General features: G+C 33.3%; 2 protein-coding genes across 5 annotated transcripts; both read left to right on the top strand.

Annotated features, from left to right (window-relative positions):
* Positions 1–4,261: 4,261 nt before the first annotated feature.
* Positions 4,262–7,054, top strand: LOC114193379. The gene is made up of 5 exons (XM_028083145.1): positions 4,262–4,717; positions 4,789–5,006; positions 5,315–5,443; positions 6,437–6,568; positions 6,662–7,054. The coding sequence occupies exons 1-5, from the start codon at positions 4,417–4,419 to the stop codon at positions 6,773–6,775; spliced, it is 894 nt and encodes a 297-aa protein (XP_027938946.1). The 5' UTR covers positions 4,262–4,416; the 3' UTR covers positions 6,776–7,054.
* Positions 7,055–8,946: 1,892 nt separating this feature from the next.
* Positions 8,947–14,353, top strand: LOC114194553 (uncharacterized membrane protein At1g16860-like). 4 transcript variants are annotated; one of them, XM_028084872.1, is made up of 6 exons: positions 8,947–9,147; positions 10,629–11,330; positions 11,484–11,605; positions 12,417–12,572; positions 13,101–13,312; positions 13,829–14,353. In XM_028084872.1, exons 2-6 carry the CDS (start codon positions 10,715–10,717, stop codon positions 14,019–14,021), a joined length of 1,299 nt encoding a protein of 432 aa, XP_027940673.1. In that variant the 5' UTR covers positions 8,947–9,147; positions 10,629–10,714; the 3' UTR covers positions 14,022–14,353. The 4 variants fall into 4 exon arrangements, with proteins under 4 accessions (XP_027940673.1, XP_027940672.1, XP_027940670.1 ...); XM_028084871.1 differs by having other exon boundaries at positions 11,436–11,605; XM_028084869.1 differs by having other exon boundaries at positions 10,629–11,605.
* The last annotated feature ends 662 nt before the right edge of the window (positions 14,354–15,015 follow it).

The following is a 15,015-nucleotide window of genomic DNA, read 5'->3' as shown; positions in this document are numbered from 1 at the left end:
ATAATAATAATAATAAATAGAATAAAAAATTAATTATGTATATTAATATATTTAATTTTAATATAATAAAAAAATTATAATCTTAATCTATAAATTTTAATTTTGTTAATTTTATTTAAACTTCGATAATAATTGAACGAGTGGATTACATGTTATTAATTACATATTGGTATCAATTTTGTAATTTTTAAAACCTAAGATATATTCAATTGCCTTAATCATTAATAAAATTCAAACAAAATTATTGAAAGTAAAAATTTTATATTTAAACTAACAACTTTTTATATTTTTGGTTTACTAAAAGTAAAGTATGATAGTCTTGCTATATTTAACTGTCTCTTAACTCCAATAAATATATTCAGACAATGAATGTGAGAGTCCTTTCAAATTCACTTTCACATATTCAAACAAAAAAAAAAATCTATAAACATGAAAATTTAAGTTGAAAATGACAAAACATATTTGGCAAATATAATTTGTCACGATGAGAAAAGTATATAACATAAACCAAAATTATAAAAACCTCTCACCAGTATAAAAGTGATAAAATAAATGTTAGGTTGATGAAGTTAACATGTCTTAAAAAGTTTTATATTGTCTAGGATAATTAAGGAGTGAATGTAACTCTAAGTCCGTTATGTTTTTTGTCCTAAGTTTAAGACACTTTGATTTAGTGCTTGACTTTTCTTATTCTCTTGTAATAGAATGTTGTGAGATATAGCTAAATTCATGTTTTGAAGAGTGTGTGTATACTTGTGTCAAAAGGTCGAGAGTGTTTTTTGTGTGTTATACAAATTTGCACATATTGATTATTTTTTTATGGTCATATTTTTTTCTCCGATTTTTGAATTTTCATGTTATATTTTTATGTTCTCTGGATTAATCTTATTTCTTTATGGTGGTTATTGGAATAAAAACGATAATATTCTTAATTAATGATGATTTCTTTTAACAATAGAAAAAAATGGCCTAATAACATCAAAGTGGGAACAAGTAAAAACAAGAGATAAGATGAAGAATTATGAAGGGATGTGAAGAAAGATAAAACAAAAAGAAATTAATCACGATGAAATTTTAATAAAAAGAAATACAAGAAGATGAGTTATTCCTCTTTCTCTTAAATTCACCACCAAAATTTAATCACCATTAATATTAAGGACAAGTTGCAGAGGTAGGTTAGAATTTATGGAGAAGAGAATATATTGGCCACAAGGATGAACAGTATCAGTAATTTAATCCTTATTTTTAGAATTTTTATTTATTTTGATATTTATATTTGTTTTTTATTTGACTTTTTATTTTTTATAAAAAGATTTAATGTGATTTATTTTTTCGATCAAGTCGCTGTATGATTACATAACAATAAAACTAGTAGTTGAACTTAATTAATTTAAACAATGTAGGAATTAATAATTGTGAGTATAATATAATATATAATTGATAATAGAATTAAGAATTGATTCCTCGCAATTATCAAGCACCAACATTTCAGATATCATAGTGTATAGAATCAAGTATGAAGGAAAAAATAATGCTTACAATTTGTACCAAGAGAGATTAAAAATTAAGATGGTATATTACAAACAAATACTGTTAGGAGCTAAAGAAATTTAGCTAACTTAATTGTTAATGCATACATTGATGCAACTGGTTTGAAATAGTTGTTACTTACATTAAACTATTATGCCAATATAGATTCACCCTACACCAGAAGTATTTCATAATAGAGATTAAAAAATTAAGATGATATTTAAAATAATGCTTAGGAGTTAAAGACATTTAACTAACTTAATACTTAATGCTTACAATTTATCACACTAATCATGCATGATAGTCATCCTATCTCTTATAAGATTAATGAAGATGTTTTCAATCTTTACATTTGTTCCTAATAAATATCTTAAAAAAAATACCACAACTACATCAAAGAAAATAATTCAAACTTTGCAAAACAGTTAGTAACTAAATTTAATAATAATAATAATAATATAATTAAAGTAAGACAAACATGATGGATTAAGAGTCATATCATTGTTGTTGTGATTGAGTTGATGATCCAATTTCTCTTGAACTAATTCCTCTTGATGTTATTTCATTTCCTTCCATTGCGTAACCATAAACTTATATATGTGAAAATCTTTTTATAAATTTCAAACTCTTCATAGACATTGATATTATCAAATTGAGTTTAGTGATTCTTAATCAATTTTGAGCGGAAAAAAGTGTCTCAACCATTGGTAGATTTAAAAAGATTCTAAAAGCATCCAAAACCATAACCCCAATACTAAATGCACTCTCATAGTCAATTGTGAAAACAAGGATGACCAATGCGTCTTTAACCATTTTTTATAAAATGGGAAATTGTGAAGAATTTAACAAAAGTTTAGGCATGTTTCCAATCTTTAGATGATGCGTTATCAATCGTGAGTGTGAACACATTCCTAAGTCCTTATTCCCTTAATACTTCTTCAATTTTCCTATCAAGTGTTTCACCTTTATTATTAGGTATCATTGAAAAACTGATTATCCTTTTTTGGTACCTCCAATCATTGTCTACAAAATGTGCAATGAGTGTTAGGTAGTTTAAGTTATGAGTTGATGTTTAACAATCAACAATGAGTGCTACTCTAGCACAATTTTACTTAAAGATGGCTTTAACCTAATGTTTTTATCCATATACAACTAAAAACAATCTCTAACTATGGTGAACCTGATAGGACCACACACAAAGGTTGTAATTGTTTGCACAAGTTCTTAAAACCCCCACCCTCCACAACCCTGAATGATTGTTCATCCAAACAAGCTTGAACATTATACTTTTGGCTAGTTACAAGAATATTGTTATTCTCACCACTTTTAAAGGTGAGAGTTGTTTGGTTAGGGTTATTAATGGCAACACGTGGATATTTAGGACAATACTTTTTAAGATGACTAAGAAGGTTAAATGTTCCATGTGTGTTTGGATCACACCTAACCTCTAACCACAATTATTACATGTTGCAATTCGATATTGGATTCAAGAGATCGTGTGAAGTGATCCTAAACAACAAATGTTGTTTTCTTACCACTAGCATTTAGTTTTCTCTTCATTGTACTTTTGGAAATAGAAACATTATGGTCCACTTCTACGGGTTTAGTTATAGGAATTGGCTGTCAACTTGTTATGTACTCCCATTTTCCAACATTGGAAAATCATTGTTGGGATTTTCAAATATGAAAGGAGTATTTCAACTTGAAGGCAATTTTTGTTTGTCTTTATTACAATTGTAATGAAGAATTTATAGTCAACAACGACAAATTATAGTGTTTAGGCTAAAATTCCTCTTTTGAAGAATTCAATTAGGTCTTTAATTTTTATTTGGTTCAATTAAGTCCTATAGTTTTTAAACATGATCCAATTTGGTCCTAATCAATGACAACATTTAAATAATTAACGATAGAGTGAGAATGGCTGCATAGGTGACAAGTGTGTACAACGTGACAATGTAATTTATTTTCTGACATGCAAAGAACACACGAGAAGCTCCATCTTCCTCTTTAACAGGGAGGAAGATGACACATGAGAGACCTCCATCTTCCCCATTTTCTTTTTCTTCTCTAAAACCACACATAGACCATCTCTTATCCTCTTTTCTTCTTCCCCTAAATCATTCTCTTCTTATCTACAAAACATTCTTCATCTCCAAACATCACAACATAAATAATTGTATATAAATTAAACTCCTAATGGTTGATAATGTAAAATCTTTATAACAAATAAATTCTAATAATACATTTTATTAAATTCCAAAAATTCAAAGACAAATTACTAATTTTTAACGATATCCTTCTTCTCCTTCTTCTTCTCCGACTTCAAATCCTTCGACAAAACCTCTTTGATCAAATAAGCGAGAGAGATGTAGAGGTAGGTGCAACATCGAAGGATTTGTCCAAATAATTATAAACAGAAAATAAATTACATTGATACGTCAGATACATCAACCATCTTCCCTTTTTCATTTTGTCCGATTTTAAGGTTATCATCGATTAAGATTAAATTAGATTATTTTAAAATTAAAGAACTTAATTAAATCAATTAAAATTAAAATCTAATTAAATTTTTCAAACAAATCAAGGGAATTTTAGCTTTGAAATTTTATAGCAATAGATATAGAAATTAAACACTAACATTAAACAAAATTCCTAATCAATACAGATCACGATCCGTAGAAACGACAAGTGGTGTAGGAATGGAAAAAGTTATGGAGGATACACAGATAGAACCTTTCCAACGAACGAGTGGCATAAATTGTGCCAGAGAACCGGTGAATGAATATCGACAAACACAGCACAACATAGTTCCACAAACAAACACTGCAAAAGGAGCCATGTCGATGTTCTTCACTCCATCCGCCGCCACTGAATAGTCACTCCTTCATGGCCACTTCACTCTCCTTCCCCATTTCTCCCACAACCATAACCACACCCATATTCAAACCCTCCGCCATGTCCGCCGCCGCCACCACCGCCACCGCCCCTCCTGCCAAGGTGGTTCCGGCCGTCATTGTCGGCGGCGGAAGAGTGGGAAGGGCTTTGCAAGACATGGGCACCGGCGAAGACCTCCTCGTTCGCCGAGGGGAACCCGTGCCGCTTGATTTTGAAGGCCCCATTTTTGTGTGCACGAGGAACGATGATCTGGAGTCCGTGCTTCAATCTACACCACCTTCTAGATGGAAAGGTGAGTTCTTTTGTTGTGATTTCGTCGTTGGATTGGATAATGTTGTTGACGAGTTATTGATGGTGGCGCAGATTTGGTGTTTTTCCAGAACGGAATGGTGGAGGCGTGGCTTGAGAGGAAAGGGTTGAAGGATGCAAACCAAGTGTTGGCTTATTTTGCTGTGTCGAAAATTGGAGAAGCCCCTGTTGATGGAAGAACTGATACCAATCCTGAAGGACTCACTGCTGCATATGGCAACTGGGCTTCTGTTGTGGCTTCAAGATTAAAGGCTGGAGGCCTCTCTTGCAAGGTATTCATAACATATATCTTTAGTTTTTCTTCTTCTGTATAGTTGTCTGTATCGTGGACTCGAATGTTAGTAATTTTAGTTTTAGAAACTTGTTTGTTTTTTTACTGCTATGACAACACCTCACGAAATTGGGACTAAAAGCAAAAAAAAAATTCTGAAGGGGCTTCTTTTTACGTTTGGGGACACGAGTGTTTGGATTCTCGTGTGTTGTTTTTTGGTTTGCTTACCATCAATATTGAAGTTGTTGGTGTCCTTGTACAATGTCAAAAACAAATATTTACACACGTGATGTATGTCTCAAAAGCCAGGTTCTTGAAAAGGAGGCGTTTCAAAAGCAGATGTTGGAGAAGCTTATATGGATTTGTTCCGTTATGCTTGTTGGAGCACGTCATGGAGGGGTTTCTGTAGGTGTCGTGGAAAAGGAATTCCGCACTGAAGTAAGCTTTGCAGTGACTTCTTCTCAAAATTAATCTGCTTATTCTCTTAGACACTGTGTTAGTGAATATACTTACATGAAGAGTAAGAAAGATAAAGGAAATAAGTTTTTCTTATAAGCTGAAGTTAGTTTATGCAGTAGTTAGAATCACTACTTTTAGAGAGGTCTAATGGTTTTGCTTCTTCAAAATCTTGATTTTTAACTTTAGTATGAGTTTCTTTTGGTTTATCGGAAAAACTTTTTCACTTCTTAGTTTTATTTTCTTTTGTTACAAATGCTTATGGAGAAGCTTATCTTAATATCATGACCTTAATCAGTTTTGTACATGATTAGATTAAACTGTGTAGTTAATAATAGGATGGTGGGTGATTGCAATCGGTATCCTCGCACTCCCTCCAATTCTGAGATTTCTTCTTTTGGATCTTGAAGAGATGCTACTTAGTGACTTTTATCCAACTCATGTGATAATTCATCTATCTAATATCCAAAAAGTGAAAAATAGTGATCATATCAGATTTGTTCCTTATTTTTATAGTCATAACAGAAATTTATGCAATAAGTTCACAAGTTTATGTGTTTTTAGAAAATCATTGTATTTCTTTTTATTAACATTGTGTTAAAGTCATGTCAAAATTATGTTAGAGACAAAAGAATGTCTTTTGAATTGGATGCTTCACCGATACGTGTTGTACAAGTGTCGTGTACATGTTGTGTTTGATATGTGTCAAACATAGAGACAAAAGAATGTCTTTTGAATTGGACACTTTACCGATACATATTGTACGAGAGTGTCGTATACATGTTGGTTTTTGATATGTGTCGGACATAGGGACACACCATTTGTGTATACATGTTGGGGTCTGATATGTGTTCGACATAGAGGTGTGTCCGAGCTTCATATACAGACATTTTCATTTAACATTAACGATGCATTTAACAAGTAATACTTAAAAATAACATCACAATGAGAAGTGACTAATATTTCCACTTTCAGTTGTCTAGCCTTATAACAGAACTGGCATCAGCTGCAGCAAGTGAAAAGGGGTTAACATTTGAAGAAGCCATGGAAGAGCGTTTATGTGCATATTCGAGAGCCGTAGCTCACTTTCCCACAGCAGTTAAGGAGGTAAATGTTAATATAAGTGAAATAAATATTGGATTCACAAAATGACTCTGATATATTTATAAGTTCTTATCTTGGCTATATTTTACATTGCAGTTTAACTGGAGAAATGGTTGGTTTTATGCTCTCTCTGAGAAGGCCAAGGCCCAAGGCAAGCCAGACCCATGCCCTTTGCATTCCCTTTGGCTAAAAGAGTTGAGAATTGTATGAAGCTTAAACTCTAGTATTAGTGTGTGTGTGTGTGTGTTTGATGTGTTCGCCAGGTAACCAGCTTGTAAGAGCTATGTAGAGTTAGGCCTTAGCCACTAGCTTTTTAGTGTTATAGTTTCTGGCTTGTAAGTTTAACTGAGTCATAGTTGTTCCATCATATTGCTTCATAATTGAATTAACTCGTTTTTTCTTATCACTTTGAAAGTGAATAAAGAGAGTTGTAATATGCATTGACCGAATGAACTTAATTTTAAAACGATATAATTTATGTTTATATTATCAGAGAAAGTTGACAGTGAAATTTTTATCCAGCACAAAGTGATTACAGTAAATCCTAATAATTTTTCTTGAGATCCTTCTACAGTAATCATTCTAACTAATAAGAAGTTATGTGAAATTTACATAAACACTCTTTTAGTTCTTTTAAAAAGATATTACACTAACACTCCTCTTATATTATGCTAACTCTCTTTAGCTTTTGAAAAACATCAGTGGATCACTGTGGTAATATGTTGTATTTATAGGTTTCTTGCATCTATGGATAAGATGAACTTCAATCCCAAGGAGAGTATATGAGTATGACACTGAATGAGAGAATTGAGTGAGTATTTATTGTGGTAATATGCAGTATTTATAGGTTAAATATGTTAAACAGATTGATATCAGGCTCTGAAAGGATGAAGAAAGAAAGTGTATTTAAATTAATATCAGTTTCGATTCCTAAACTATTGATGTAAGATTATTGGATGTATTAAAATAAGCATCTAGTTGAGAATTAAGGGAGCTTTTGTTTTTACCGACATCAATATTTCAATCAACCTTAAAATGGGATCGATATTTTTAGTCACCACATATAAAGTATTTTCCACTTTGAAACTCAAAACTCTTGTCATGAGACAACATGGTCTAACACTAGGAGGAGAATTTGTTCCCTTGTTGCTTTGCAATGGTATTTAGGTCCAATTGAACCAAGTTGGACAACTGAAATACAGTTAGACAAAGGCTGTCGTGATGAGACATTGGCATTACATTGCAATCTGAAAACAATGTGTGAATACAGCTTGGATTTCATTTTTATTAGATAAGATCTGAGTCCTTATAATATGCACACTAACTTCTTTTTATATACATAAACATGATGGAGATTTGAATCTCAGCATCTGAAGATTTCAATATATACGCAAATAGGATAAAAACATGTAAACCAATGATTGATTTATAGTACAACATCATTCCTTCTAGCTTTGATTTGCAAAAAGAAGAAACCATAAAAGTGCTTTATTTCATTTGTTTCCACTTAGTTTTTCATCGAATAGCCATATAAGACCATGACACAAGAAAAATATACAACACAAAATCAAGAAAAATGTTGCTTTTCAATCATATAGAAAAATCCAAAAGGCAAAATATTCAGTCTAAATGAGAGAGTCTGATGTAACGTACCAGTTTGACCTTTTTTTATTTCTTGAAACGGAAAATACAAGCAAAGACTAAATTCGAAAGCTTTTTCATAAAATATTTGGAATTATCTTTTGGGATAACATCATTTTTTTTATACAAAATCTTCCAATCTAATCTTGGACAAAAGAAAAAAAAAACACTTTGGTGTGATATTTTTGAACCATATTATTGGTAATCTAGCTTTCTCTTTTAACAAAATTTCTTTCTTAACTATGTTTTCTTATATAAAAATTGGTAAAAAGGAAGAAAACAAGATATAAGAATCCGTGATTAGATAGATAGAAAAGAAAAAGAAGGGTAGTTTGGGTGTTAGGAAAGGTAGGGTCAGTGCCCGTGGGTGATCAACAACAGAAGATAGTTTCCAATTTCTTGCAACTTGAAATGCCTTTTTGCATCCAACAATGTAATCATCATAACTTAAATATAAACGAATTTTAATTAAGTTAACTGTATCTAAATACCATCTTTAGTAAATGAAGTTAATAATAAACTTAATTAGCATTTTTATTCGGTGGAAAAAATTAGATATTTTGAAAGAAGTGTTATAGCTAAAAGTTTAATAATTTTGATGCAGCAGCAGAAGCAGTGGAAAAGGGTTTTTTATTAGTAAAATAAAACTGTGAAAGTAATAGTAACTTTGTTAATATTCTGTAATTAATAATTTTCCATAACATACAATTTTGGTTTTCTTTAATTGAAAATTTTAGTCACTTTGCTAAAACCAGAGTCAGACAACACACAAATTTGTTGCGGCTCTCTTCTCAACCTCTCACACAGCGCAACACAACCTTAGATTCTCCGAGCCAGAAACCTATTTTTATTTTCTCCGTTTGTTGTAACACTCAGACTCGTTGCTATTTTGTCGTTGTTGATTGTACCCATCATGGTTCCGCCTCCAGATTTCACTTCAGGTAGGTCTTTTCTTCTTCACTCTCTCTTTATATTTATAGATCCTTCTCTTCTCCCAACTGGGAATTTCGCCACTGTAATTCCTTCCTCATGTGCATGGTTCAACACACCACACACAGCACATAAAGTTCTGTGCTTTCGGGTTTACATTTTGTTTGTTGAGAAAATGCCCCAGAAATTCATAACAGTGTTCAACTCTGACTGTTACACACATTGCTTCTACCCAAAGTTGAGATCACAACTTCATTCTATAGATCGTTTTCCTGATGATGTGGGTCTGCTTTCTCTCATCACTCTCGGCAGTAACATTTGACTTTCGGGGCGCAATGTGTGCGGCATCGGTGCAGTGTGTGTGTTTTTTTTTACCCGAAATCATAAGGTTCCCGACCCAGTTTCTTTTTTTTTTTTTGTGTTTTTATTTTGTTGAGTGATGGTTTTTCTGCTTGATTGGTGGCCAAAATGGTCGAGGAAGCTTCGTTTTTTCAATAATATATTTGGGTTTTCAATCCTGGGGCATTCTTTATTCTACCAAAAAATAAATGCCAGCTTGCTGTTGTGTATGACCTCGAGCAATTTCCGTTTACTTCATCGGTTTTTAATTTGGAATAATGGATCCGAGGTCTCTTTCTTCCTGGATTACAGATTGGCACAAGTTTGAAAAAAAGTGGGGCTTGACTCTTGTGGATGTTGACGTGCTTCTAGCCTTTCCTCCTAGTGTAGGGTTTTTTGAGAAGAGAAAAGTTACTGAAATTCAAAAAACGAACACGTTGCTCTGGACTAGCTCTCTTTCTTTCTTGTGCACTTTGTTCCACTTCAGGAATTTTATCTTAGAATTCTAGTGTTAGCGTTCCCTCATTCATTTATCTCGAATTGGAGTACTTTTGGTGGGAGGATGCATGAAGCTTGTGGGAGGATAGGAGATAAACACTATGATTGAATGTTTGTGTGCAAAAATTAGTAGACATGCCCCCTTGTATAGGTCAGTGATTATGTAAGAACTTTGGTTGTTTCTTCATTCTATAGATTCATTGATCTTCTGGTAATGACAATGGGGAGTTGATTTGCTCTTTATCTTCATTTGGTTGTGTGCATACAATGAAGTACACTAGGAAGTTGACTATCATATACTTTGTTTCTTCATAATTATTTCTTGTTAAAGTGGTTATATACAAGATTTGCTCTCTGATTAGGTGCCGGGGCGACCTTTTGGGATATCAAGTTGTTCCCTTTAACGTGTTAATTATGAACATGGCACGTTATGTTCCGAAGGCCATGATTGGCTATTCACACATTCCTTATTCCAACTAAAAGTGTTTAAACTTTACTCTAAAATTAAATTTTGCTCTCATCAGTAGGTAGATGTTGTGATTTCTGTTACCTTTTGTCATTTCGCTACGCGACATCGAAATTGATTGCAAATTAGTAATTTTGATTGAACAATGATTCCAATTCGTTTGGGAATTTCTTTTTTTGCATCTTTCAGGTTCACTTTGACAGTTTGACTTGTCCAGCACCATCTTCTGGTATTACCATTGTCTGAGTTCTCAAGATTTCTTCCACAGAAGGTAGATGAGTTCTAGAATACCATCCCATCAGCTTAGCAATGGCCTCTACGTATCCGGGCGGCCGGAGCAGCCCAAAGAAAGGACTCCAACCATGACATCAACAGCTGTGCCATATACTGGTGGAGACATAAAAAAGTCTGGAGAATTGGGGAAAATGTTTGATATTCCTGTTGATGGCTCTAAGTCTAGGAAATCTGGACCAATAACCGGCGCTCCTTCACGGACAGGATCTTTTGGAGGAGCTGGTTCACATTCTGGACCAATCCAGGCTAATGCTGCTGCTCGAGCTGCCTATACCACTTCAGGTCCAATGACTTCTGGTGGCTCAAGTTCAATGAAGAAATCAAATTCTGGGCCACTGAATAAGCATGGGGAACCTGTTAAAAAGTCTTCTGGTCCTCAGTCTGGGGGAGTCACACCAATTGGTCGTCAAAATTCTGGACCTCTTACTCCTGTTCTACCTACAACAGGTCTCATTACATCTGGGCCCATATCCTCTGGTCCGCTAAATTCTTCTGGGGCTCCTCGTAAAGTGTCTGGTCCTCTGGAAGCGACAGGTTCAATGAAGATGCAAGGTTCTGCTGCTGTTCACAACCAAGCTGTGACTGTTCTTAGTCAAGGTGATGAATATTCCTTCAGAAGGAATTTTCCAAAGGCGGTGTTATGGTTATTAATTCTGCTTTTTGTCATGGGTTTCATTGCTGGTGGTTTTATTCTTGGAGCAGTGCGCAATGCCATTCTCCTTATTGTAGTTGTGGTTCTTTTTGGCTTAGTTGCTGCATCTTTCTCTTGGAATACTTACTGGGGAAGAAGATCTATTATGGGCTTCGTTGCTAATTATCCAGACTCTGAGCTCAGAACTGCAAAAAATGGGCAATTTGTGAAGGTCTCTGGGGTATGTTTCTGGTCCTCTTCCTAATTTATTGGCTATTCTTGGAAAGTTCATATTCACTTCTTGGGCTAATAAGTAAATTTCTTATATCAAGTCATGCTGTATTAATTTCAATATTTTCTTTATTCACCTGTGTCTGCATCATTCTGATTTTGCATTATAAATTATTCTTCACCTGCTTTTGAAGTATTTGAAGCTTGCTTTTTAATTTACAGGAGCTTTTCAGGAATGCCATTTTTTTTTAATTCTTATAAAGGAAAGGTTGGAAACCTTCTAGAATATATGATGCGAACCTAAATTTTTGTCAATTACAAAAACAAACTTACTCCTAGTCAATAACCTTACATGTATTAGGTTTGTAAACTGGTACAGCGTGGATATGTATCGAGTGCTTCCACAAGCATGATTTTGGTATGGTTTAAATGAATGAGTCTGTTTAATATTGGAATCTCATTGCTCTAATTTTTTTCAAAGACATGATGTTATCATAAGCAAAGAAAACAAATATGAAAATAAGAGCAAATCTTTATCAAGGATGTAAAGCCTGTAATGCACTCTTTGTAGCTATTTGAAACAATGCTATTTTCATTGAATGAGCTTCGGAGTGTACTTAGATGAGTGCATTTTGTTTCATCTTCAGGATGATACCTGTGCATATCGGTGTCTTCCCATAGTAATAATTTCCCGTAAACATCTAATTATATGAATGAGAAATTTGCACTTGGTTGACTTTTCATGCTATGAATCCTTTCTATAACTTCGTACAAGCTTAAATGACTAATCAATCAAATATGTTTGACTGTTGTATGTGAAGGTTGTTACCTGCGGTAATGTCCCTCTTGAGTCATCTTTCCAGAAAGTTCCCAGATGTGTATATACATCAACAAGTTTATATGAGTATCGTGGTTGGGACTCAAAAGCTGCCAATCCTACACACCGGCGGTTTTCTTGGGGCCTTAGATTGCTCGAAGTAAGTTACTATGTTATTTTAGTGGGTTGGTTATTGTGAAATTTAATGTTCTACTTTGACATCTCGTGTACAATTTTACTTCTATCCTTGGCCGGGAAGGTATGTCACTGAAGGACATGTTTCTTTATCTGATAAAATTTCAAGTTGAATTTATTGTTTTGAATTAGTTTTACTATCATATTTAGTAGAAGAAAGGGAATCTTTTCTTTTTGATATGATGATATTTTCCGTCTTATTTCCAATTTACCTTGGACTAGATTTGGTTTTCTAAGCAAAAGATGGATTAAGATGGGGACTCTACCCTTAAACCAGTTACAATGCATTGAGTAAGGGTGTAAAATGGCTAGTCTACCAATACTGAACTTAATTTTCTTCAAGAGAGTACATTTAGAGACTGTTATTTCCTTTCTTTTTTGTTTTCATGAAAGGAACCACCAGTAAAAGATGCCCTATGAGGAGTCTGTGCTTAGGGCTGCCATTGCTATTTGGAACTTATTTTTCACTTGTTTATGTGATGTGATGTGACAGAGGCGTGTGGTTGACTTCTATATCTCGGATTTCCAATCTGGTTTAAGGGCATTGGTTAAGACAGGTCACGGATCAAGAGTGACCCCTTATGTTGATGACTCAGTTCTCATCAATGTAAATCCAACCAAAGAAGAGATTTCGCCAGAGTTTCTCCGGTGGTTGGGAGAGAGGAATCTTTCAAGTGATGACCGCATCATGCGGTTGGAAGAAGGGTAAAACTTATCTCATCTTTGCTTGCATTTTGATCATATATGCCACATCTCTGTCTCTGGATGGATGCACCTTGATTTAGGGAACGTTTGCTACAAGAAAAATCTAGTTTTCCTCAAATCTGTTTCATGTCTGGTTTATGTTTTAAAACCAGAAAACCATGAAGGAGGGTGGTGTTTCCTATGAATGTTTTTAGCTAAGCCACAAATTCATAATCTTTTGTCTTGAGTTTAAAGAAAACTTGTAAACAATGAAAACTTCTGGTAAAAAAATGATGTCATTCTTGATTTCCTGGGAAACATTAAAAGTAAACAGATTTTTGAAAAACTCATAGGAATCATGATTTCCAAGTTTCATGATTATCAAGAATCATGATTCCCAAAACTTATCTTACCAAAAGCTCCATAAGGGGTATCCCAAGCTGTGAATGAATAACCTGTTTTTGCAACATAGTTATGAATTTTGAGTTTCAGGCAAAGTGTTTGATAGAAATAATATAAGATGGTATTTGTATTCAGGTACATCAAAGAGGGAAGCACAGTGAGTGTAATGGGGGTGGTTCAGAGGAATGAGAATGTGCTTATGATTGTTCCTCCACCAGATCCTATCACCACTGGTTGCCAATGGACCAAATGTATTTTCCCGGCAAGTCTTGAAGGTATAGTGTTAAGATGTGAAGACGCATCAAAGAATGATGTGATACCAGTTTAACAGTAGTGTGTGTGTGCAATGAGAATGGTTGCAGCATCTTCTAATTGGGCTCCTTAGATAGTGTTATTGTATTCTTTTCCCCTCTGTTATTAGTGGTGGTGGAATATCATATTGACAAAAATTGTTATAGATTAAGATGCCAAAGTTGTTTGTGTGTGCCCTTTATTTTTCATCTTAAATTGTTGTATAGTTCTGGTTATCTTCTTCATGTTCTTCTAGGCTTTGTAAACTTCGGTAATGTTTGGTGCAGTGCAAATTCTTACTTGGACAAGCATATTGTGATTATGCTAACAACATGTTAAATAGAATACAATCTTTCTTGTGTTTGCAAATATTTTCTTCATGCTCACTTTTCTCTCTAACTTCATGTACAAATTTGTTATCATTGTCACAGGTAAAAGCTTGTCTTTTCTGGTAATGATTTTAAGCAAAGAATTTGTACAAAATCATTTTCATGGAAAGATGAATTTTTTTTTAGATAAATGAAATTTACTGAATATAAATACCATGTTATTGTAACTTGTCATGTGGTGACGAATTACTTTTTTTTCTTCTAAAATTACAGCAATGATTTTTAGAATGCTTGCATATAATTTTGATCAATAGTTTTCTATATTAATTTGTTTGTCTTATTATAAACAATAAAAACTTTGATAACATGAATTATTTTCTGTAGTCTCTAAATTATTGGTTTCGATTAGCGAGACTAATAGTAGAGTTATAACCATCAATTTGTACAACTCAATCAATTAATTTTTTTAGTGTTGGGTTATTATATTAAGTTAAAATACTATGCTCACTATTCTTTTTTTACCCAACTCAAAATATTAATGAACACAGGTTAATAATATTTTCATGAGTTTTAACCTCCAAAATTTTAGCTTAATCTGACTATATAGTAAAAACAAAAATTCTATATTTATTTCTATTTTTGGTTTATGTAAGTAATAAAACAATTAAATTCTGACTCTTTGCAGTTCAGTAGTTAATTTTG

The sequence above is a fragment of the Vigna unguiculata genome, chromosome 8 (genome assembly GCF_004118075.2).
Source record: "Vigna unguiculata cultivar IT97K-499-35 chromosome 8, ASM411807v1, whole genome shotgun sequence".
Classification (NCBI taxonomy): Eukaryota; Viridiplantae; Streptophyta; class Magnoliopsida; order Fabales; family Fabaceae; genus Vigna; species Vigna unguiculata.
The sequence above is the reverse complement of the archived record's forward strand: the minus strand, read 5'-3'. Positions and strand labels throughout refer to the sequence as shown.